Source organism: Hylobates moloch, unplaced genomic scaffold, assembly GCF_009828535.3.
Source record: "Hylobates moloch isolate HMO894 unplaced genomic scaffold, HMol_V3 SCAFFOLD_17, whole genome shotgun sequence".
In the NCBI taxonomy this organism is placed as follows: domain Eukaryota; kingdom Metazoa; phylum Chordata; class Mammalia; order Primates; family Hylobatidae; genus Hylobates; species Hylobates moloch.
In genome coordinates this window covers 32,228,994-32,256,122 of record NW_026652292.1, presented here as the reverse complement: position 1 = coordinate 32,256,122, position 27,129 = coordinate 32,228,994, and the positions used below count along the sequence as shown (strand labels likewise).

At 36.8% G+C, this 27,129-nt stretch overlaps 1 protein-coding gene across 1 annotated transcript in view; it reads right to left on the bottom strand.

Annotated features, from left to right (window-relative positions):
- The window catches only part of SPEF2 (sperm flagellar 2), a 192,537-nt gene that overhangs the window by 25,951 nt on the left and 139,457 nt on the right, over positions 1-27,129 (bottom strand). Inside the window, exons 26-30 of the mRNA XM_032135721.2 lie at positions 26,677-26,857; positions 16,837-16,984; positions 14,576-14,704; positions 12,219-12,357; positions 9,187-9,416 (exon numbers count right to left, since the gene is read on the bottom strand). Coding sequence (XP_031991612.1) covers positions 9,187-9,416; positions 12,219-12,357; positions 14,576-14,704; positions 16,837-16,984; positions 26,677-26,857 — 827 coding nt within the window. The remainder of the gene's footprint in view (positions 1-9,186; positions 9,417-12,218; positions 12,358-14,575; positions 14,705-16,836; positions 16,985-26,676; positions 26,858-27,129) is intronic.

The window sequence follows — 27,129 nt, the reverse complement described above, 5'->3', positions numbered from 1 at the left end:
TGCACATAGACAAGTTCGGCTTCTTTGATTAAACTGTCTATGATTCTATCACTGATGACAGAGAAAAATTTACTTTTTTCTAGTTTCTCTCTTAGATTTTTTCGTTCTACTTCAGCAATAAAGTATGCAAACATTCTTGCTGATTTTTTAGTTCTGAATACTGGGCCAATATCAACACCTTTCATATCATCTAATTTGCACATCCAAATAAAATCTTTGAGGGGACGTCCGGTCTTGGCAATAGCATGGCATGATCTGAATAAGTTCTCTACTCTCCCGAGGGTTACTTTGCTCATGGTCCTCATCATTAGTTTGGTGGTGGCTCTGTTCACTGGAGAGCTACTTGTTGCTTCCATTAACGAGGCCTTGGCATGAGCCTCGCTGAGATGATGTGTGTTGAGAAATTCAGTCCTAAAGTTGTCAGTACCATAAAAAAAATTCACTTGACTTCCCCCTGATTTCACTCCATGCTTATGGCACAAGGCACAGAACATAAGATTTAATAGCTCATCATATATAAGCCACGGATATTTTTTAAGCCACATTTTCAAAAATTGATGGTTTCTTTTTGGAAGGTAATGATCAAGCTTCTGTGGCCTTTTCTGCTTTTCGATGACTCTATTCGCATCATCCGAAGGATTCCTGCCTTTAAAATAACTCCACATTGTTATTTTAAGTAATCACAATTTCTACCCTCAGTTTTGCTTAATCTCTGACCCCCACATTTGCTCACTATTTTTGGAAAAATTTTATTGAGTGCTTATTAATTACCAGGCATTCTGTTAAGTGCTTTAACCAGTTTATATCACAGAATCCTCACAATCCATTACCCCTATTATATGGTTCAGAAAATGCACTGACTATTGTTATCACCGTTTTATGGATAAGAAAGCTGGCACACAGGGAGGTTTATTGAACTGTCCAGTGTTGCAGTGCTTGTAAGTGGTGGAGCTGAGATTCACCAGTAGCCCGACACTCCACAGCCTGTTTGTACACTTCCCTCTTACACGTGTCTTGTATGAAGAAAGGAGTGCTATGCTCTTCTTCTTCACTTTAGAATCCATTTCTCCAAGCATAAGAGTGACATGGCTTTTAGCTAAAATTTTCTTCCCTTGGTGAGAAAAAGGAATAATAGAGCATACATGGTAGTGTGTCTGCAAGATCTGCCTTGGACATCCCTTCCCTGCTGCCTAAGTCCTACCTTCTGTTGCAATGCCACAGCAAACTTGTTAATTTACCCCCCCCAAAAAAAAGGGGGTGTGAAGCTTTGAAATCCTTGCCAGGTGGTTTTGTACAGGAGCTGTGCCTCATGCCTCATCTTTTTATTTCCCCCAAAGGTCTAATTTTTGAGACATATTTGATTATTTGTCAGACAAGGGGACACATATTTATCTGAACAGAAGGATAAAAAACTAAAAACTACACAAAACAAAGTCCTCAAATACCAGTTTCTCCCTGAAGGCAGAGAGCCTAGACCACATATATGTGTCCCTTCTACACATTCTTTGATGCTACTAATCATTAGATTATATTGCCCTGTTTTATCATATAATAAAAAATTGAATATGTGTTTATTAAAATATTTCATGACATATATTCTTTTTTTTTGTCAATACTTTATGGTTCTAGGGTTTGACCCCTCTGACTTGAACTAAATAATGTGCTTCATACTGGCTGGCTGACTGCTAAGCACTTGGTAGATGTTTAAGAAAATTAATCTCCTTTCCTAACTGGTTTTCATGATTTCATATCTCAACCTCTTTTAACTGAAAACCTTGACATTAGTTGATCTGCCTCTGCCTTTCATACCTTATTGGGGTCTAACTTCTCCTTTGATTTTTTTGTTTTTTTTTGAGACGGAGTCTCACGCTGTCGCCCAGGGCTGGAGTCCAATGGCACGATTTTGGCTCACTACAACTTCCGCCTCCTGGGTTCAAGCAATTCTCCTGTCTCAGCCTCTCGAGTAGTTGGGAATACAAGCACCTGTCACCATGCCTGGCTAATTTTTGTATTTTTATTAGAGACGGGGTTTCACCATATTGGTCAGGCTGGTCTCAAACTCCTGACCTCAGGTGAACCACCCACCTCGGCCTCCCAAAGTGCTGGGATTACAGGCGTGAGCTACCATGCCCAGCCTCTCCTTTGCTTTTTAATCAGTCTTTTTGCAGCTCTGGTTAAAATAGACCCCTATTTTTGCAAATTCTAAATGTTACTGTATTTCATTTAAAATTAGTCTCCTTGTAGTTGGCTGCTACTGCCTGCATTTTCTTACTCAAGCATTGGGCTACTTGTCAGTCTTCCATATTAGGCCAGTTGCACTATGCCTGGGGGCTGCTCACACAATGCTGGTGAATAAATGAATAAAGAAATGAAAAAATAAAGTCTCTTTTTGTTAAAGTCTCTTTTTGTCTCTGCCTCAGAGACAGAGGGTACACATTCAGAACTCTAGGCTGTAGTGGTTAAGCTAGATCGTTCAGCAACATGGTTTTTACAGAAGTTCAAAGGCAGAAGTAGCTTCTGCTGCCTGTATGAGTCAGCATGAGGGTTAGCCCAGAGGCTTTTGAAACTGAACTTTCCAGGAAGAAAAGCAGGGGAAGGGTATTCCAGGCAAAGGGGAAAATGGAGCAGCTGTGGAGATTTTGAGATTGCATGACATATTGAGGGAGCATGGTAGCGCATGGCTGTACTCTCAGCACTTTGGGAGGCGGAGGTGGGAGGATCACGAGCCTAGGAGTTCAAGACAGAATAGGCAACACAGAGAAACCTCATTTCTACAAAAGAAAAGAAAAGAGAAGAAAATTAAGAAAACAAATTAACCGGGCATGCTGGCAGGCACCTGTAGTCTCAGCTACTTGGAAGGCTGAGGTGGGTGGGGCTGTGTTGAGGCTGTAGTGAGCCATGATTGTGCCACTGCACTCTACCCTGAGCTACAGAGTGAGACCCTGTCTTAAAAAAATTATAAAAATTTAAATTTAAATTAAAAAGTAAATTTAAAATTAAAATTAAAATTAAAAAAATTTAATTTCCAATACTGATTTTGCTAGTTTCAAAACAAAATTTTAGTTCTATGGACAGATTTTCCAAAAGATATTACCTTGAATTCTGAGTATATACTTTCATTTGTCTAATGTAAGTTGTCTGGCTTCAGGAAAATACCTGTGTGTTTCATTCTGAAGACACATTTGAAACTCTACTCATAAACAGTTTTAACAGGTCTAAAGCCTTCTAGATTCACTACTGCATTTCTGCGATCTGAATCTGATCTAGTGGAAAGAATTCGCCATTGAAAGAAGCAAAGGCAGGTGGGGGCCATAGTCCTCTTTGCTGTAATCCCTATATTTTGCCACTTGCTGTGATAATTCTATCAATAATACCTATTCTTCTGTATCATTCCCTTCTCTAAGAAATCTTTCTGTATTTCTTGATTTGGGTAAATGTCAGACTAACTTAGATAATTTTCAGATCAAAATACTTACCTGCAAATACATAATATTGTATTTTTATAATTTTCTCAGAAGCACTAAGCCTGGAAAAATCCATAAAACTTTCTAGTTACTCCTTTCAGGCGACCAACCACTCAGGTGCCCTTATTCCTGCCTCTGGGTTCTTTAAGGCTTTGCAGAGAGACTGACAGTGCCTACCACTCTCTCACACATATAGCCTCTTCCCTGCTCCAATCCATTCCCCATGACACTTAGCTCTAAATGCCTTTGAAAATCCTCTCCTACATGTCCTTTGCAAGCCACTTGAGACTTCACAACCTGACCACAAGCTCTCTGTGGTCCCATCTCCTGCCTCTTGTTTGTTCACAGTTCCCTCAATATGTCATGCAATCTCAAAATCTCCACAGTTGCTCCATTTCATCCCTTTGCCTGGAATACCCTTCCCCTGCTTTTCTTCCTGGAAAGTTCAGTTTCAAAAGCTCTGGGCTAACCCTCATGCTGACTCACATAGGCAGCAATAGCTACTTCTGCCTTTGAACTCCTGTAAAAATCATGCTGCTGAATGATCTAGCTTAACCACTACAGCCTAGAGTTCTGACTGTGCACCCTCTGTCTCTGAGGCCAGTCATTAAATCCATCCATCTCTGCCGGGCGAGGTGGCTCATGCCTGTAATCCCAGCACTTTGGGAGGCCGAGGTGGTTGGATCACGAGGTCAGGAGATGGAGACCATCCTGGCTAACATGGTGAAACCTTGTCTCTACTAAAAATACAAAAAAATTAGCCGGGTGTGGTGGCGTTTGCCTGTAGTCTCAGCTACTGGGGAGGCTGAGGCAGGAGAATGGTGTGAACCCGGGAGGCGGAGCTTGCAGTGAGCGGAGATCGCACCACTGCACTCCAGCCTGGGCGACAGAGCGAGACTCTATCTCAAAAAAAAAAAAAAAAAAAAAAAAAATCTATCGTTCTCCAAAAGGGGTTCAAAGAAGGGGTCCTTCTCAGCTTCTTAGAGCAATGTTACAGGCCTTGAACAAATAAATGCTGCATCTTTTGAAGAAAAAGAGAGGGTGTAGAATTTGCTAAACTATGTTCTCTTCAGGTAGGTTCTCAGCAGAAGCAAAAATAGCTGTGAACCAAATCTCTAAAGGCATTTCATTGAGTACCAATGGGCTTACAAGGAAAAAGAATTCTTATGGCATAAGTGCGGACAGAGAACATTGCTAAAGTATTCTAGTTTCAATAGAATCCAAATTGCTTCCATCGGAAAAAGGCTATCTTCCTTATGTACTTGGCACTTGATGTTTGGAGACAAGATGTACCTACCCAGAACTTACCAGAGTACACAAAATGAATGTTTTTGTTTGGAATGCTTGTACTCCCTAGGAAACCACATTACTTTATGATTTAATTCTACCAGGTGGTGTACATTTTTTTGGAAGCACTCAGGGGTAATATTGCAAATGCCTACTAGGGTATTTCCATCTTCAAGAAACCAAGCTAACATTTTGGATAATAGAATACTTTGTATCAATATTGTATATTATATACTAATATGACATTACTATAATTATATAATCAAGTCACAGTGGCTTATATGATTACACTTAAATTGCACATTCTATGTGCTATACTCTTTCTAAGCACTTTACATATACTAATTACTTTAATCTTCATAACAACTGTATTTCAATACATGGAATAAGTATCATTATTATTCTTATTTTACAGATATGGTAACTGAGGCAGAGAGAAATTTAATAACTTGTCCAAGATCATATGACAGTCTTTCGACAAGAGGTGAACGTGAGAAAGAACTGTTTGACTCTAGCCATCCCATCATAGACTGAGGTGGATAATAAGTGAATTAACATATGAAAATGTTAGCAAAGGGTCTGACACATAGTGACCATGCCAAATTGGCTATTGTTATAATTCAGAAAATGTTCACTAGACCTAACTCTGCCAGGAGTATGCTCATAGGAATGATTCCTAGGATAGGTGATGGAAAGAATGGTTTGCTGATTCATTAGCTTTCTTTTACTCATACTGTTCTTATGCTTCTAAAGTATGGATCTTTGTTAAGTGGCAGGAAAAATGCAAGCGTAATCAACTGTTTCATTGCATTTTGCATGATCTAATTTGATTATCATGTATAAGGTCATTATTTTTCTGGTATATTTGTGTCAATCATTTCAATAAATAATATTTTATGTCTAATCATTACCTTTACCAAAAGAGAGGTAGAATCATCATAAGTGGCAGAATTTGACCAGAAAAGGAGTGTTGAATATGTTACAATATATGATGGTTTTCAATTTTACATTATCTTTAGTAAGGGCTAATGAAGACTTTTGTTTTCAAAGGGATTAACCAATACTTAGCAGAAAACCCCTTAAGCTTTAGTTCTTTCTATTTACCTCTTGATACTATCTAGTCGCAAGTATTTAAAGCATTAAGTCATTGTTTAATCAAAGATTAAATAATAATCCAATAATTGTATTTGTGTGCCATGAATAAAACTTGCAAAGTGTAATTTAGTAACATCAGTGCTTTTTATAAATCTGCTAAAAAATCCTACCATGGGCCTAGTAACATAATGGCTGTATATGCAAATAAATATTATGCTTCCCTCCCAAAAAAATCCATCTGTTTTAATATATTTTGGTGAACTTGAAAGTTGCATCTTAGATATTATGGATTGCATGGGCATATATGAAATCATATAGGAAAATGTTTATATTTCTTGGCATAGAAATAATAGCAAGTTTGAGCAGGAAGTTCTGCAGGATCACACATTTGAAACACACCATGTTCAGCCAGCTCCTCCACACTTTCAAACCTGCTATCACTCACTAAGACTGCGTTTTGAAATTATAGAGCTCTAGGGTAAATACAATAGAAGGTATCATAAAGGATTGTTTTCCATTTCTTGGAAGAAATACAACAAAAGCCTTCATTTAAAAGACGGATAGGTGTGTATCATGTTTCTTAAGTGAACAATTGCCAAACCAGGATAGAAAAACAAAAAAGCCAGAGTATACTTTGTGCGGCCAGAAGAGATGGGGAAAAAGGGTGAGTGGCAGTTAATGGGTTTCCTCAGGCAGGGCCACTGTCAATGTTTGGAGCCTGATTTCAAGAGTATCAGTAGAGAATCTCCAATTCGGTGACTCTGTGATGCAGAAAATGGAGTAATACTTTTCCCCGCCCTCTATGAGAATAGCAAGAATAATAACAATGAACATTACTCCTGTCAATCAAATTCCCAACACTTATTATTTTAGATATACCTAAAAAGCAATATATGCAATACATATTTTTTCAAATGGTATAATTGAGCTAATAGAGAAAAGAGTTTAAACTGTTTGCCCATAGACCATACATAACTCACTTTGAATCATCACAATCCCCAAATCCTACTGTATTGTATAGCCTTGTAAATTCTGTGGTAATTACAACTGTTATTCTTGCATATGGGTTAATTCTCCAGCTTGGGTGGGCAGAGGTGGTTCCTCACACAGAGAACGCCTCCTCTTCTACTCGCCTGGAGTTCATGCGGTTGGAGAAAGAAAAGCAGAGCAGTCTCCTAACCATTTCCCAAACATCATGCTCCCATCCTCACGCTTCTTGTCTACAGAATTTCCAGCAGCCGTTCCCCTAACTGTAAACATTCTCTGTAGCCTTGCCACAAAATCTCTTTACCCTCTTCAATTTCTCCCTCCAAAGTTTTGCTCCACAGACTTTTCTCTGACCAATTTCAGGGCACACTGATGCTTTGCATTCTTGAGCACTTGAATAACATTCATAGTGTGTCCCAGAAAGAACTCAAATAGTTGTTCATATTTCCTTCCTCTTTGCTTGCCTTTTCAAATTAATCTCTCAGCTCCTAGGGCAAATGGTTTCCTTTTACTCTGCTTTTTTTAAAAAACAAAACAAAACAAAACAAAACTCCATTTCTCCCTCCCTCCCTTCCTTTACTTCCTCTCCCTCCCTTCTTATTTCTTCCACAGTCTGAAAACATTTATCTGTTGACATCTTTGTGTCTCAAGGGTTTCCAGAGTTAATCTTCTGAGACACATGTCAAGTTATAGCTGCTATTTTTTTAAATTTATTTTTAAACTTTTAGTGGGAATATAAGCTCTGGATTTGAGGTTGGATCCAAGAAAGTATTATGATTAGCATCATGGATACTAGGGTTCCTGCTGAAAGATATAAGTGGATGATAATTTTCAAAATCCACTTCTACCTATTCAAGTGTCCCCAGATGCCTTTAGTTTTTACCTATTAATTGAGTGATTTCCTCCCAGTCACCAGAGTGTAGGATTAAAGCAAACCACATGTCATGTTTAGAATCCACTTACACATATCTTTTTATTTTATGTGTAAAATAATGGCCTGGATAAAATGAAGAGAAAAAACAACTCTGCAGAGGGAAGTACATAATAAAAGGGCATTGTGGAGCTCGCACCATGTAGAAGAGGGTGCACTCTGTCTGACTAAAGGACTGAAGGAATTTCATGGGCTGAACTTTGTAAAGTTGAGATTTTTTGTACCTGCTGATGGCCATGTTTCCTTCGTGCCCAAATGCTGCCAAACAGCACCTCCATCCCTCCACAGCTGAAGTGTGGGCTTTTATACCTTGGAGCTGTAAAGCCTGCTCTAGCTGATTTGATGAGCTGACACATCAAAGCGCAAGGTTCACCCAGGCACACACACATACACCAATTTCACCTATTGGGCTTGGCAAGGAAGCTTTTGGACTTAGAGTAATGCTCTTTTTACTAATCATGTATGATGTGAATTTCTAGAAATACTGGACTTTTTTTTTTAAAGTAACATTGTATTAATACTAAAGTCAGTTAACTATGCTACAGGGAAAAGTAATAATTTCCCAATAAGTAGTATATGTTGAAAGATAAAAGAAATCTGTTTATGAGAGGCAACTTAGTTCAGTGAGAAGGCGCAAGAACTTTGGATCTGCAGAGTTCTGAATGATATATGACCATAGGCAAAAAATCTGCTAAACTCCTCTGTGAGTCAGTATCTAGATCTTTAAAGTGGAGATGATAATCCTATGTGATCTGTCTGAATTACTTGTGCTATCAATTGACAGAACTCATTGAAGAATATCTGGAAGTAGGAAAAGCCTGGAAAAAAAAAAAAAAAAAAGCCTGTGCAGATGCTGTAGGTCCAAGCTGATAAAATGTGAAAGAGCTAAAATTGTTGTGTACAGAAAACATTTACACATACATATGAACAAACTGACTATTTGATTCTGCTTATGGTCTACAAGCACTTATTTGATTCTGCTTATGGTCTACAAGCACGGAGGGAAAAGGCCAACATAAAAGGGAAATCTTCTACTGCCTGGTCTCCCCTCACAGAAACACAAACTCATAATCTCAATATAAAATCTAAACTAGAAGTATGCACAAAGTCTTTCTGTAAGCTGCCAGGTGGAGTAATACTCAAATATACAAACTTGTCAGCAAGGGGCAGCGAGGACAGGAGAGAGGAATTACCAGGAATGAGGATCACCACACTGCTCAAGCATTATTCACAGTGAGTCCTGCTTATTTAATTAGGGTTTATGTTGTATGAAACAAATATTTAATAAACTAGAACAAAGCAAGGGCATGTTTTAGTGCCACACAATCCCATAGAGTTGATTTTACTTGTTGGCAAGTGATTGCTGTCCTGGTTAATCTTAACCTTTTTTCGTGCTCTTTTCATGATAATTATTTTTCCTACCTTTAGGTGCCATATCTAAGAACTGATCTCGAAGACTGTCAAGCTGTTCAATGGTCAGGGTGCCATCTTCTTCCTTTTCTACAGGTGGAGGACGTATTGGTGGGGGAGGATCTGGGAAGACTTTTATATTGCCATTAATGAAGAAGTCTTCTTGGCTTAAATAAAGTTCATTCTGAATTTTTGTAGATGTTTCAATGTGATAGCGAGCTACGTCAGTTAATTTTTCTATACTGAAAGTGGTAAAATGGATAGCGTTAACCCCATGAAAGATACTATTAAAGTTTGCTTATAAGACATACACACAAAAGTAAACACATTATATAGCTGTTAGACAGCTAACTCCATCTGCATGCTTATAAATTTCAATTTGTCCCCAAATATATTTTGTAAAAAGGCAGGGTATAAATAAATGCAGATTAAATAGAAAATGCATGCTTATTAAACAGCTAATAGTTACACATTTTACACAAAACTGAACTTAAAGAGAACCTATTAAATATAGTTTTTATTAGTATTAGAATATATTTTACTATGTAAGCAAGATTATATCAAGGGTTATATTTCATTCTAAGTATGAACCAGAATAAGGTTATATGGCATAATACTCTGTAAAACATGACTATTAGAATTACATTTATTTGGAATCAGGATGAATTATACAGTGAATCAAGTTCGATAATGTATTTCTAGAAGGGTGGCTTTTCTCTACTTCTGTCAAGAAGTTTGATGTTATCTAAAACAAAGATGTCAGAATAGCCTGTGTTGCATATAATCCATTGAAATTGCTTTGCTATCTTCACGAGCAATAACAATTCCTAGCTAGATCACATGGTAAAGCAGCAACAGTTGGGAACCACTATGATGCAGTAGAAAGAGTACTGGAATCTGAGTTCTCATCCTAGGACACTCTCTAGCCACAGATCCTGGGGCAAGTAACCTCAGCTCTCTGAATTTCCTTGTCTTTGCAATGGAATCAACAACGCAACACTCCCTATCTTATGGTTATTAATGTGAACTCATGTATGGCAAGGATTTAAACTGTACTGGGGGTATAGTTAATGACCTTTTAAAAGCCATTTTAAAGGCTAGAGAAGTTTTATACATGAATAAGTGCATTATCGCTGTATTGAAGAAAGGATCTTGTTTATATATTACAATGAAAGTGAGCATCACAGAAAAGTGCATATTTGATCTGATTTTATATAATTCATAGGCACCAAATATACCATATACTGAACATATAACTGAAAATTTAAAAAGTAGTATTAGTTGCTATCTTTGAAAAGATACTCTAGAATTCAACTCCAGAATGTTTTCTTTGTGAGTGTCCATGTAACACGTGTTAGCCAATTAGTTTATGCTTTAGGGTGGTTGCGTGCTCGGGGACAGAGGAGGTCACTGGATAGCTGCTGAGTTTATGTGAGTGAGGAGGGACTCCAAATGTGGATAGAGACCCAAACATAACCCGGCACGATACTCTGTAAAACATGACTAGTAGAATAATACCTTTACTGGGAATCAGGACACTAAAACAGATGCGCGCCACCTAGTGGAAGGTTACTAAGAGTAATCTTAACAACGGAAGGAAAAAAGTGCCAGGAAAATAAAAACAGGATTTGAAGGTCAAAGGGATCTGCCAACTAGCTATTTATTTATCTATTTATTTATTTATTTATTTATTTATTTATTTATTTATTTATTTATTATTTATTTATTTATTTATTTATTTATTTATTTATTTATTTATTTATTTATTTATTTGTATCACATTTCTAGGTTTTAACCTTTTGCGGCCACAGTTCATGACAGCATCTGTAGTTTCACAGGGCAAAGACGTATACAATATAAATCTGAGAAATATGAGTACATCTGCTAAAATATGCATTTACACTGGATGGCCACATGGATGGGAGCCATGAGTCCCAAAAACGAAGAAGATAGACTTTCATTTGAAAATAGCAGGCAGAGAACAGAACTGAATATTATTACTGTGTGATGCTGATGAGTAACTGACTTGGTTATCCAATAGCAAAATGATTTTAAGTATTACTGCAGTAAGCTTACTTACTTGTGCTTGTGTTTGTATTTTTTATTCTGTTTAATGTTTGTTTGTTTTACTATGGAGCAATAGTTCTAAACAACTAGGCTGAAGACTTTACAGAAGAATTTCACTATGAGACAAGGACCAGAGAAAACGAACCATAACAGCTGCTTTTTACATGACAATTGTTGCTTCTAAGAATACTTGCCTTTTGAATACTGTTTGTGTAGCAACTTCTAAGTTTTCAGTAAATGTTTACTGTAAACTGTAGTGTATCTTGGAATCTAGATCTAACGTAAACTTCTGAAATAGCCTGGCTGGAGTGTTTCCTTGTATAGATGAAGCCAATGAGGCCCAGAGCAATCAAGCATGCTACTAATTTGTGGACAAGATGGGGCTCCTGGTCTGGACAATCATGACTCACTCTGCTGAGCTGCCTCTTTGTACCTTTTAAGGGTGAACTAACAGGATGACAGTCATTGCCCCTCAGTAGCAATGAAAGTCTGGGAAGTCTTTGGAACTCAACAGAAAAGTGGAACTTGGGGTTGGTCTTACAAGAGAATCAGTCTAGCTGGTAAAACATTCCAGTGAATGACTTTTTAATCTCCCCTTAATTGGCTCTGACTGATAATAAATCTACCATTGGAAAAGTATGAAGCATTATTTTACTTCTGAAAACTATTTTTAAATTACCTATAATCTTACCTTGTAAAATAAGGTTCTCATTGATTAGTATGACAGCTAAACTCATAAATATTGTGCACAGTTTAATATAGCAATAGAACCCTTTAATGCGTGATTTACTGTTAGAAAAGAGTTAATACAAACATGATAGTAAAGCTCATGTTATCTGTTTATACACGTGATTTCCTAAAAGGTCAAAATTTATATTTGTAACTAATTTAAATTTGTAAATACCTTAAAAATCTTCATCAATTTTCGTACTTAGAATACACAAAGCATATTTTCAGAAAGTCATGTAGTACTTTACCTGGCCATTTCATTCAAATACCTCTCACCAAGCCATTTTTCCATGAGTTTATATACATCAACCATCTTTGTTACTAAATCTTCAAGAAGAGCCAATGCTTTTGTCTTTATCAGTTCAAGTCGAAACTGCGTGGCTATTTCTATTTGCAAAGAGAAATAAGAATGTTTTAACATATTGCAGTGCACACATTTACTAATGAACAGATTCACTTTGAAACCACTGGTGCTTCAATTTGTGAAGCTTTAGGTGCAGGTTTAATATACCAGAATAGATAAGATAATATCCATCTCACTGAAAAGCAAAATGTAATCTGTGGTAGAGTCATTTCAGAAATTATCTGAACCAAAACTATAATTGAGCTTTTTATCTATTGCACTTTATAGCAATCTACTCTTTGATAAATGAAATGTGAAAACACACATAGGTAATTTCTGAATTTTGAAAAGGGAGTTGGGGACAAAGTCTCTTGCTTATCTACTTACTTTAGAACCAGTGGTGGCACTGCCATTGTATTTCTCAGCACCACTAAAATCAGGGGAAACTCCATGTGCCCCTGGGCCTATTACTGATCTTGGCACATAATTTGGTTGGTGGATTTTATCTCCAAAATTTTTCCAGTTTCTCTTTTTGGTTTTTTTTCATCATCACCACCTTGTTTGGGTGCTGATTATCTCTCACTTAAACTTTTGCAATAGCCTCAATCCTACTTTTTCTAACTTTCTTTCCCCACCTCAAATCCAAATCCACCTCCACACTATCCAGAGTAATTTATCTTACCTGCAGATATGATCATAATCACTTTAACTGCCACCAGGGAAGAATCGAACATTCTTGGCAGTGCCTAGATAACCCTCCATGGTCTGGCCTCCCCATTTCCCAAGTTGCTCCTTCCCAGAATATGCCTCATGCTCCTAAGCTACTCACAAGCTGATATGCCTCTTACCCCTCTCTCTGCCATGGCACGTAATACTTCTCTTCATTCTCACGCCAATTTTTCCCCTGGAAAAACTTCTCCATAGTCTTCCAATTCCGCTCAAGAATTAGTTCCTCTGGTAAGTCAGGAACTCCCCTCACGTCCCCTTTGCTCCATATGCCCGCCACCAATATCACATTTTTTTTGAGACAGGATCTCACTGTGTTGCCCAGGCTGGATTCAAACACAATTGATCCTTCACCTCAATCTATTCAGTAGCTGTGACTACAGGCCCAGCTGTCAACAGGTCAACATGCAACAGTGATTGCATTTCTCTTCCTTGAGACTGAGTTTTATTTTTTGTTTATGTTTGTACATATAAATGTGTGTCTCCAGCAACTATCATAGGACTTGGCACAGAGTGGAAAGTCAATAATCATTTGTTATATGAATAAATGAATTTTGCTACACTAAGGATCATGTACGGAATGAACTGAAAGATGAAGTATACTGAAAACCACTGAAATCAGATGCAGGGCAGGCAATAGGGGAGATGCATCTGTCCTGGATTCGCCTGATGCCACAGTCTCCCTGTGTTCAGCTGACTTCAGATTTTATTGTTGGGGTTGTAGAAGTGGGTGGTAGTAAGATGGGGAGGACAGGGGAGAGAAAATGAGAGAAACAAGGGATGGAAAACATCCTTAGTAGTTAACAGTCACTGAGTAGTTAAAGGTGTCTTGGCATACCCCATGCCACATTTTGGTGGTTTTGTCATCTTGTATATTGACCATGTTTATTTCCCTTAGGATATGTTTGCTCAGTTTCCTGACCTTTTCAGATTTCATTTAGAATTGCATTACAAGACAATTAGGAGAGCCATAAGGAGAATATGTTTTGCGGAGTCATTGCTCCTATAGAGAAGAACACCCCTGAACATAATAGATACATGACTGGCTCTCCTATGGCCTTTGTTCCCAAGAACTCATTTTCAGGGCCTGTTAGCCTTTAGTTAAAATGTTATTTTCCTAATGAGGGACCTAAATTATTCTTACTGTAATATAAAACCACTTACTTTAGGTAGTCCCTATCTAAATCTGTAAAATCATACAAACTTTCAACATTTTCTTTTGTTTCTGTTTTATGAGATTTTAATTACTGCTATTGCTTTTTCTAACCCATTCCCAAATTCTTTTTGGTTCTTTTTGAGATCCTGCCATCAGTTAAGACTGATTAGGTGATGCCAAAACATCTGACTCATGCAACACTCAAATCTAGTCCTCATGTGGTCAAACGAAAACAGTCAACTGAATATTGTGCTTTTCAACCTCTTTGCTGTGTGTTCTCATAGACATGGTCTGAGGCAATTGACGAGCCAGTTGTGGGCTGTTTGGCTACTGGTCTCCTTTCTACTGAAAAGCATCATCTTAGTCGTTTCAATCGCTACCTTCAAATTGCAAGGCAGCGAGGTGTTCTTCTTTTATTTTGACCCTCAGTTCATTTTTCCTTTCGATTTCAGCAATTTCCTCTGTTGTTACTATGACAGGAGTTGCTTCTGCCATAGGTGGTGATTTACCTGAAAGGGCAATGAAACATGCTGAGTAAACTAACAAAATACAAAGGTATGCACATAGTACTTGGACAGAATGAGCACAAAGCAAAATTTGTTAAGCTATAAACCTCTAGTGATTTGGAAACAATGAAACCTTGGTCCTCCCAGCATGTGTGATGAAATATTGAATTTTTCCTTGAAAATCCTCTGTATGGTTCCTGGGCTGGACTCATATAAAAACACCCAATTTGTGTAGTATAATTAAACAATAAGGTATGTAGCAAGTGCAAAGATGGTTACAGTTTCCAAACATAGTGAAATCCAGAGTTTGGGGACAGAAATTAGCAAATCCCAACATAGTGCTGACCCCATTAGACACCTGCAGAATTACCACTCTATAAGGGATAACTTCTATTAGCAAAGCGTTTCCTAGATCTTCACCAAAAAAGAAGATACGAGAATAACCTCAAGAAGATGTGGGTGAAATGCGGGTGATAGTCAAGAATCTATAATCTGTTTAAATATGATTATTATTTTTTGAGACAGTCTTGCTCTGTCACCCAGGCTGGAGCGCAATTGCATGTTCATGGTTCACTGCAGCCTCGACCTCCCAAGCTCAGGCAATCTTTCCACCTCAGCCTCCCTAGCAGCTGGGACTGCAGATGTATGCCACCATACCCAGCTATTTTATTGTATTTTTTTGTAAAGAGAGTTTTGTCATTTTGCTCAGGCCGATCTCGAACTCCTGGGCTCAAGCAGTCCACCTGCCTTGGCCTCCCAAAGTGCAGGATTACAGGTGTGAGGCACTGCTCCTGGCTAATTTAATTATATTTTAATTAGAACTTAACTATAAGTACCTCAGTGATTATATAAGAGAATTAGAAAATATAAATTTGTCAGTACTTATCAAAGGATTTACCCATGGGCTATGGCAATATGATTCTAGTTGCAGGGCCCATTTACATAGCTCTATTATCAGTTCAACTAATCTTTCTTGAGGGTCTGACCTCGAAGGGTTCAAATCTTGTAAAGAAGATACTGTAAACAAAGAAATTGTAATCTGTTGCAATAATAGATGTGTATGTAAGTTACAGATGAAGGAGAGATTAATCTCTCTGGATTTCTGTTTTATCATCTGTAAAATTAAGGGATCAGACCCCAACAGTTACTCCATTAAAGTCAACAGAAGCACTTCCCTTATTCCTGCCACTTGAGATGGATTAAAGTGGTGTGTTCTTTATCAAGGTAATACTCTTCCCTTTCCTTCAAGTGCCACTGACCCACTCCTTCCTCTATCCTCAGTGCTTTCCTTTAATTCCCATTCCTGGCTGCTTGAATGTTCTTCATCTAAGAAGAGTCTTCTAAGCCATCGGACGGAGAAGGGAGACCTTGTTCTTAAGGTACTTGTACCTCCCCTATCAAAGCACAATGGTCACATGTCTCTCTACTGCAAGACTATAGCTGGATTAGGGCAGGGACTGTGGTTGTGATTTTTGGTTTTGTTTTTAATTTACTATTGTGTTCTTGGCATCCATCTAGAGCATTTCACATAGCAGGTGTATAATAAACATATCACAGACAATCTATGAGTGGAGTGAGTTCTGCTCATTTGCTTCCCAGGATTCCACTTCAGAGAGGGAGGGTAATGTTGATGCCAAAGCTATTCATTCCTAAGGTTAATTAGGGATCTCTTTCAAGATGTATTTTCTCAACTCTTTGTTTTCCCTCATGCTACTGAGCCAGGGATTTAGGCAGGAGGCCTCCAGGATAAAAGGACTTGCCCCTGAAACATACACATAGCTTTTAAAAACATAGCTTTTAAACTTCTCTTTGTTACTGCAGTGTTAGCCTTTCTGCACAGACTTTTCGGATGACATAGTACCATCCTGGAAGTTCTTTTAACATTTCAAAACTGTCTTTGAGGTTTATTTTACTCTGAGTACATCTGGCTATTTGGTTAAACAAGTTAGATGAGCTTGGTATGCAATGTGATTTGCCACTAACACCACAAATCCTAGAAGCCTGGGTCTCTAGTTTAAACCTAATGAGTAGTATTTTAGTGGCTTAGAAGCTAATAATGTGTCTAGTTAAATGCTTGTTTTCTACCAAGGAGAGGTTTAGGCATCCAGGGTTCTGAGTGCTAAAACCATAAATACCTTTGGGTTTTTTGTCTTCCTGTTTTTTCTTGGGTGGCTCCTTTTTGACTTTTTTATTTGCACCCATCTGAGGAGATTTTTCTTTGGGGTCTGCTGGCTGGTTTTCTTTTTCTTCTTCCATGAGCCTCTGATGAATTTCAGCAGCCACCTGGTTGCATAACAGCAATATTTCAGTTAATGTAGCATTTATAAAATATGGTAACCATTTGGATGTAGTCATTACTAAATTCTGTTGAAACCTTAATCCACTGTAAACAATTGTACCCATGTCCTCAAACTTTACAAAACACACCCCACCATGTTCTACTTAAGTGGAAACCTGGCCCTGTCCCAAGATGCGGCTTCTCTACCACCATCTGTGTGGAGGCTGCTCACTTTCTCAAGCCCCACCTGCAAATCATCCTTATGTTTCCTCACTGCCACCTCCGGAGTGTCACAACTCCATGGTTATGCAAAATTTCCTTTCTTTTAAATCTCAGGCACACATTTATACTTCTCAGTGGCTTTAATCTCTTGACTTCCAATCCAGGGTATTTCCCTGTATCAGTGTTTCTTAACCTTTTTTGATAACTGATCCCCTACAGAGGTTTTTTTTTTTTTACATTTTTTTCTTTTATTTGCATTCACAAAATTTTAATCCTGCAGAAGCGTATTTGTTTATGTTCTGGGTATGTATATTTGTGGTTTCTACATACATATATTCATCACCCTCAGCAACAGCCAATTTTTGGAACTACATGCCCTGTGTTAATTGGGTCATGGACAGTTGAATCCTGGGCTTCTATTCTACTTGAGCACTAAATATCACCCCCAAAAGACTCAGCATTTGTGAGGTTGACCCATTCCACAGGCTAACCCCAAGGTTCTTAGCTTCCTCTGCTGGGCTGACTTTCAGCTTCTCTGCATTCCACCAAGCACCTCCTTTCATTCTCACAAGTGTCCTGGCTTGAGATTAGTTGTTCTGTCACCTCATTCTAAGTGCTGAATGGAGAAGCTCTGTCCTTTCCCACCCACCGGGTCAGGAACTGCAGGTATCCCTCCGCCTCTCCTCTGTGGCTGGCTCTGCACTTCAGGCAGCAGAAAAACCTTGTCTCATGACAACACAGATGAACCTGGAGGACATTATGCTAAGCAAAATAAGCCAGGCACAGAAAGGCAAATACTGCATGATCTCACTTATTTGTAGAATCTTAAAAAGTCAAAGCATAGAAGTAGAGTGTACAAGAGTGGTTACCAGGGGCTGGGGTGAGTGAGTAGGTGGGACAGGGAAAGGGGAGATGTTGGTCAAAGGGTACTAAGTTTCAGTTAGATAAGAGGAATAAGCTCTGGTGACATCTTGCCCAGCACGGTGACTATAGTTAATAATAATGTATATTTCAAAATTGCTAAAAGAGTAAATTTTCAATGTTCTAACCACAAAAATAATAAGTGAGGTAATAGATATGGTAATTAGTTTGATTCAGTCATCCCACAATGTATACAGACATCAAAACTTCACATTGTACTTTATAAATGTATGCAATAATTATTTGTAAATTAAGATTATATATATGTACACTCTTGTCTTGAGGCTTGTGTCACTGGGGTTGCACTTGCAGTTAGAAATACTGGACATTTTGCAATAAGTTCAACTGCCCCTGGGGAGGCGAAGGTTGCTTATGAGTGTCACCCCAAGAAATGAGAACCCAGGAAAGAATCCCAAAGGTAGAAACAACACACACACACGCGCGCACACACACACAGATATTGTGGAGGCAGTAGCAACATAGGGTTTAAAACTCTAAAATCTCAATAAAGCAATTGGTGAAAAATGGGGGTTATTGAGGGCTTATTTAATTATAATTTCTGGGGAGAATGGGGTGAGGGGATGAGAAGACAAAGAGAAAGATTAATGAAGGTGAATAGAAAAATGAATAAGGCATAACCTCTACTCTCAAAGACTATTACACTTTTGTGGGTGAGGTAGACCAGCCAGTTCCTGCCTTCTCCAAAATTCTGCCACACTCCATACCCCATGGCAGCATGTAACTGTTCCCAAGTGTTCTGTGAGTGTTAAATCTTGCCCCACCGTCCAAAGGGGCGTCATGCTTCCCAGAGCTAAACCAGTCCTACTTCTTTTTATTCTTCATAGCTTTCAGTATCTGTGCTGTGCTCAAAGGGGATGCCCAGTAGGTGCTTAACAATCAATGGACTTTCTTTCAAAAGAATCATATTCCACAGAATGCACCCTCAGCTTCTTCAGTATCAACAGAATCTTGGAGGAATACAGAAAGGTTTCAGAGAGCAAGCAGATTTCTTGTGTGTTTTGTTTTTTGTCTTTTTCTTTCTTTCTGCCTTTGCTTTTTCTTTTCTTTCTTTTTTTTATCAGATGCCCTTTTGATAAAAATGAATACCAGATACTGTACTTGCAAGTTCTTAGTAAAGCTGAAAGCAGACTTGCTAAAATTCTTCCCCTAAATTGCAAGCAATTCAATTTTTAATCGGTTCCTGCAAAGCACTGTAAGTTAGCAATTTTCTTCAAAATTGGATTTTTCTACTTTGTAAACAACTTTGTGATGATGATAATTATCATAATTACCTGCATAATTATGTATAATAATTGTCTGAATTTTTCTGGTCCACTTCCCTCAAAGACCTCTGGGTTGCTATCAAAAATTAACCTAATTCACAATTCATTCAGCAATCTCGCTTATAAAGCTGGAGAGAACTTTAGACATAATGCCTTGACATTGTGGGTGTTAAAAATATGACTTGTTTCTTTGAAATCACTGCATACCCGCTAATTAGAAGAAAGTTTTGCCAAAAATTAACATAGTCTACTAAATGGATAGCTCTTGGTAAAACTGCTGTGTAGAAAAAAGCCTGTGTTAAAGTGCTCTCATTTTTAGTTGCACTAATCTCAGCTGGTACTGTTTGCCCCACAACAATTTAGTGAATCACACCTGTTTCATTAGAAATTCAAAGTTGCCTTAAGATTGTGTGACATCAAAGTCAAGCAGTATTCAAATACGATTGTTAGTAATATTAATTACTAAGCAGTCCATTTTCCTACGCTTTCTATAAGATTTTTAAAAGTCCACAAGGAAAAGGGTACAATTTTGAATACATTTCTTAACATAATACGTTAAAATTTATAGTTTCTAAAACACTTTACATACATTATTTCATTGGATTTTTTCAGCCATTCAATAAAGGAAAGGTAGACTATCTCCAATATTACAGATACAGCACTGAAGAATTAGAGAGGTTAAGTGACTTTCCTAAAATCATATCAGCTTAATCAAGAGGCATAGCTATATGATCCTCCCTTTCTAAGAATATACTATTTTTCAGTGTCATTTTCTCAGGTAATTTTAATGGGATTCATAAGACTTGTAGATTATGTCTATGTTGCTCATTTAACAATAAGAATAACTCATTTTTTTCTAGAGCTTCTACATCTGGTTTCCCACTTTCTGGTGCTTGGTAGTTGTGGTCTCTGCTATGATCATTATTGTCACTAATGTCATCATTAATATTGACATCAGCATCATCAGGATAGCAGCAGCAGCACCTCAAGACTATATTGAGGGCTTATTATTATATTATGTTTGATGTGGGCATTATGCTAGGTCCAAGGTATACAAAAAGTTTTAGAATCTAGTTAAGTATTCAGACTAACAACTAACAAGATACAAATTACAAAACAACAAAAACAACAACAACAGAAACCTAGATACTAAGAGCCAAATGAGTAGGAAAGACAATAACTGCTATGAGAATAGAAAGAGCACACGATTACAGATGGCTAGGACTTCAGGAAAGAGACAATTAACTGGTCAGGAGTCAAGATAGAAACTAACGCTGAAGACCTAAAGAAGGTCAAGGGTGTGAGATTCTATGATGGCAAGTGGAGATCATCACACTAACCCCTTCTTCTCTTAGGTCAATAATGAAAAATCATTTTAGTATCCTTATACACATCATATCCCATTTATAAAAAATCTAATACTTATTTTCTTTCATCTAGTTCATTTTGCCCATTTACATTTAATGTAGTTGTAGATATATTTGGGCTATAAATCTACCATCTTCTCTGTACTTTCTATTTGTATTGCTTGTCCTGAATATTTTTTCTGTCCTCTTTTCTTTGCTTCTTTTGGATTGAATATTTTAAATTTCATCTCCCCGCCATGTTAGCTTGGAAATAGCACACACTAAATCACTTAGTGGCTACCCTAGAAATAACACCATGAATTATTGACCAAATAATAGACTTTGAGGAGCCACTAATTCATGGTGTAATTCCTAGGGTAACTGCTAAGAGACTAGTAACAGAATACATGATGACCAAACTTACAGAGGGGAAAAAAAAGCAGAAAAGAAAAGACACAGAGAAGATGAAAATGAAAGGATGAAAAGATATGACATATAAACAATATCTAAAAGTATAATTTACAAAACAAAAGCACTATATATGCAGAAGATTATTTCATAATAAGAAAAGGTCCAATTCACCAGAAAGATTTAACAATTTAAAATCTATATTTTCCCAATTTGTCTTAAATATACATAAAGCAAATTGACCAAACTACAGATGATCTTATTATAACTCTCTAGATAATTCAAAGGAGAAAACAAAGGAGAAAAATAAGATTTAAATAATGATATGTAATATATATTTAAAATACATAATAAAATAATATATCAAAATGTTTGTATATAAACAAGTACAATATGTACACTACACACTTAAATGAATATATTTCAAGTACACATGTAACATTTCAAAAACTGACCATAAGGCAACTTCAAAAACTTTTATGAGAATATGCTCCACGAATAAAATGTAATCAAGCCAGAAAACAACATATTATTTTGAAAATTATTTCGAAAATTATTTCCTTTAAATATATAGTGGTGAGATTACTGGAATATGGTAGTTCTATTTTTGTTTTTTAAAGAAACTTTCACACTGTTTACCTAATCATTATGCTAATTTATACTTCCCCTATAGTGTGCAATGATTTTCTTTTCTCCACATCCTCACCAGCATTACTTATCTTTCACCTTGTTAATAACAGTCATTGTAACAGATGTGAAGTAATATTTCATTGTGGTTTTATTTTTTTTTTACTTTTTATTTTATTTTTATTATTGTACTTTAAGTTTTAGGGTACATGTGCGCAATATGCAGGTTTGTTACATATGTATCCATGTGCCATGTTGTTTTGCTGCACCCATTAACTTGTCATTTAGCATTAGGTGTATCTCCTAATGCTATCCTTCCCCCCTCCCCCCAACCCACAACAGTCCCCAGAGTGTGATGTTCCCCTTCCTATGTCCATGTGTTCTCATTGTTCAATTCCCACCTATGAGTGAGAACATGCTGTGTTTGGTTTTTTGTCCTTGCGATAGTTTACTGAGAATGATGATTTCCAGTTTCATCCATGTCCCTAAAAAGGACATGAATTCATCATTTTTTATGTCTGCATAGTATTTCATGGTGTATATGTGCCACATTTTCTTAATCCAGTCTATCGTTGTTGGACATTTGGGTTGGTTCCAAGTCTTTGCTATTGTGAATAGTGCCGCAATAAACATATGTGTGCATGTGTCTTTATAGCAGCATGATTTATAGTCCTTCGGGTATATACCCAGTAATAGGAAGGCTGGGTCAAGCGGTATTTCTAGTTCTAGATCCCTGAGGAGTCGCCACACTGACTTCCACAATGGTTGAACTAGTTTGCAGTCCCACCAACAGTGTAAAAGTGTTCCTATTTCCCCACATCCTCTCCAGCACCTGTTGTTTCCTGACTTTTTAATGATGGCCATTCTAACTGGTGTGAGGTGGTATCTCACTGTGGTTTTGATTTGCACTTCTCTGATGGCCAGTGATGATGAGCATTAAAGAATGTATTGAAGAGATATCTACACTCCCAGGTTTATTACAATATTACTAAAAATAGCTAAGATATAAAATCAATCTATGTGTTCATTAATGAATGAACAAAAAAACATGATATATATATACATAATGGAATACTATTTGGCTTCAAAAAAGAAGGAAATCCTGTCATTTTACAAAAATGTGGATAATCCTGGAGGACATTATGCTAAATGTAAGAAGCCAGGCACAGAAACACAAATATACCATGATCTCACTTATATGCAAAATCTAAAGAGTTGACCTTATAAAATTACAGAGTAAAATGATGGTTAACAAGTGCTAGGGGTGGGGTGGAGTGAGGTTGAAGAGATGCTGAGCAAAGGATACAAATTTAAGTTAAGAGGAATAAGTTCAAGAGATCTGTTTTACAACATAGTGACTATAGTTAATAACAATGTACTGTCTTTAAAATTGGTAACAGAGATTTTAAGTGTTCTCACTACAAAAAAATGATGTGTACGTAATAATGCATGTGTTAATTAGCTTAATTTAGCCATTTTACGATGTGTACGTATTTCAAAACATCATGTTGTACATAAGAAATATATATAATTTGTGTTGATTTAAAAAAGCAAATAAATACTGTTTAAAAAATTTATCAAGAAAGAAATATCATACAAAAAACAGCCGTGTAACAAACCTGTGCATGTAATCCCTGAATCTAGAATAAAAAATAAATGTAAATAAATAAATAAAGGAAAAACAACCAAAAGAAGATAAAAAAAGAAAATTAAAAATATATTTCTATAATGCTTTGAATTCGATGATAGAAGTAACATATTAGAAACTTTTTGAGATGAAGCTAAAGTAAGTCACAGAGGAAACTTTAGAGTAGCAAATGTGTATGTTAGAAAAAAAAGACTGGATACTAATAAACTATGATCTATCTCAAATCCCTAGGGAAAGAATGGCAAAGTAAACCCAAAGAAAATAGCATGAGGAAAAAAAATGATATTAAGAAAAGAAAAAAACACACATTGTAAAATAAATGAATGAAGTTAAAAGTCAGTTATTGGAAAGCCTGGTATAATTGATAAACACCTGGCTAGGCTGATTTTTAAAAAAAGAGGAAAAGCACGAATAATAAACATCAGAAGTGACAAAGTGAACGTCACATAGACACTGCAAGTATTAACACAAATGTAAGCCATTTTAAATAACTTCATACCCATAAATTTAAACATTTAGAAATGAAAAAATTCTTAGCAAAATAATATCTACCAAAACCAACTGAAGTTTTTTCTAAGAAGAAACAAACCCAGAAACATTGCATAATCTATTAAAGATAATGAATTCTTGGGTGGGAGGAGGGCAACAAAAACTCCTACTACAAACTTCCTATAAAACTTTAGTTCTAGATGGCCTCTTAGTGAATGCTACCAAGCATTTCAAGAAGAAATAATCCCAACTTCCACAAAATTTTCCAAAGTATAGAGAGGAAACATATCCAGACTTGATTTATGAAGCTAGTATTATCTGGATGCTCCAAGCCATTAAAGATAGCATGAGAAAGGAAAATCACAGAACTCGCTCACTTTCATTATCTCACTCAAAGACTAAAATTCCAAACAAAGTATTAACAAAACAAACCCAGCAATACTTAAGAAAGATGATGTCTCATTAAAATGTTGGACTTACTCCAGGAATGTGATGTAAGTTTAACATTAGAAAATTGGTCAATGTGATTTTTCATATTAACAGAAAATGCAGAAAAAATTATATAATAGAGGCAGAAAAAGCATTTGAGAATACAATTCATGAAAAAACCTCTCAGAGTAAACAGGATATGAAAAGGAATGCTCATAATCTGATAAATACTGCCTTAAAATCAGCAGCCAACATTTTTGTGAATCTTGACAAGCTGATTTGAAAATTAATATGGAAAGGCAAAAAGTTATGAAAATCCAAAATGTTCTTGGCAGATGACAAGATGGGAAGATTTGCTCGTTCAGGTAACAAATAAATGGTATATTGGTGTGGTGTTGGTATAAGCATAGACAAATGGAGCAGTGCAACAGACTTACACATAAGTGGTCATCTAATGTATGACAAAAATGATAGTTCGGTGAAACGGTGAAAGGGTTTAGCACTACCCATGAAAGCCGAGGTATTAAGTATAGTATTGTCTACTAACTTTAAAGATAGCACACATTGTTAGATGTATACCCAACAGTTATCTATGCACATGGGTACCAGTAGACATGTACAAGCATTCACAGCAGCAGTATCCATACCAACACCAAATTGGAAACCCAAAGGTATTATCAAAAGCAGGCTGGTTAAATAAATTGTGATACATTCATATAATGCAACACAATACAGCAACAAAAAATGAACAATATAAGATGAATCTCACAAAGAAAGTTGAGCAAAAAAAGACACAAAAAAGACAAAAGATATGAGTCCATTTATCTAGAGCTCAAACGCAAGGAAAACTACACATCAGTGTTTAGAGCTATAAACTTGGGTAATAAAACTCTTAAGAACATCAAGGAAATGATTCCTAAAAAGGCAATATGGTGGTCCCCTTTAGAGAATTCGAAGTAGGTTAGAAATGGGAAGGAACAAAGAATGACTAGGTAGGTGCAGCCCTTATTCTATTTCTCTCCAGGTAGTGGTGCCATGAGTATTTACTTTAGGTAGGTTCATTAAGTTATGCAATTATAGTTCATGCATTTTCCTTATGTATGTGAAAATCCATACTAAAATGTTTTTCAAAAGAAGCAAAAACAATGAGAGGAGTTATCATTGCTTCTGAGAGGGAGAAATGAAAGAAGTGGGGAGAACAAAAGAAAGAGAGGGAGGAAGAAAGGAAACACTGAGCTGCTGGCATGAGAAGGTCAGAGAAAGAGAAGCCTGAAGGCAGAGAGGCCAAGAAGGGACTTGGAAAGTGCCCAGCTGGAAATTTTGTCTGCTGTGAGATCTGTGATGCAAGGTCCTCTTCTACCTCTTGCACAAAATCTTTTGGAAAGTTGATGCTGCTTTCTGTTTGAAGGCGATATTTCATGGAAACTCAAAGAAGGCTTGGCATGTTGTGAAAAGAGAAGACATCTTGGTAGACCCAGGACCTGGCAGGTGAGGGAATAGCAATTGATCACCTGAGTTAAACTCTGTGTGTATCTTCTTCATGGTGTGGCATTTCTGCTTGGATTAAAGTTATGTGTATGCCTCCCCTTTCTTTTTTGATTTGGGTAGAAATGATATAAGCTTTGAAGTCATATATACCTAGGTTAAAATTTCATTTGGATATTTACCTGCTAGGAGAACTTGGGCAAGTTTCTTAGCCTTTCTGAACCTTAATTCTCCGTCGTAAATTGGATAATAATAATACTTACCCCGTAGGTGACTTAGGAAAAATGCCTAGCAGAGGGGTTGCCAACTAGAGCCCTATAGGCCAGACATGTGATTTACTTGACTCTGCAGAATATTTTTTAAAAATTTTATTTCATTTCTTACATGTTAAAATTAGTAGTTTTACATAAAAATCTGAATGTCTGGCTTTTCTTGGAAAATTGCAAAATCTGGCCATGCCAAGACCTCATTTTTAAATGGCAATTGCATGTGCCCCTGCAAGCAGGGGTGTGACTTCTGCTTGGCCCCAGACCCATCCCTCCTGATTGTCTTACACTTGACCCACCTCATTAACATTTCCTGACTGCATTTAGGCCCTGCACGTGGAACCAGAGCCTAGCACAGAAAATAACCTAAATGTTGGTTCATTTGTTTCATGATCTCAAATATTTATTGACTGAATCACATTTCTCTATTTCTTTCAGAAAAAAATATTTTGAAGGTACAACTTTCTACAGTGCTTGAGAACATTGTGTAAATTTTCTACTTATAGCATATTACCAACCTTGGTACTTAATGAATGTGTATTACTAACAGAAAATACAACGAGCACTGCTTACCATGTGAGATACTGCTAAAGAAGCCTGCTGCCAGGTGTCCATGACCAACTTTTCATCGGCCTCAAAGTTGGACTCAACGTTTTCTAGGGAGTTATCCATCTTGCCCTTCAGTACTGATTTTGTTTTTGCTTTGGGTGTAACTGTTTCCAGAGAAATGGATATTCGAGGAACTAGAGGAATTCTTTGAGAAACAAACAAGCAAAAGGGATATAAAAATTTTGCTTAACAAAATTCTGTTTTTGTGACCACGTTACTTTGTAAATTTTACTGTCTTGGTTTAATCTCAATTTTCAAAGTTTTCCTGAAAGAATTATTTTAATGCAGAAAAGATTATAAAACACTGCATTCAAATTTTTGTGGTCTAGAACATCTTGTTAATAAGAAGAGACTCAAAGAAAACAACAACAAAAACCCATAATTTTCAGACTTAATTCTCAGTAATTATAAAGCAGA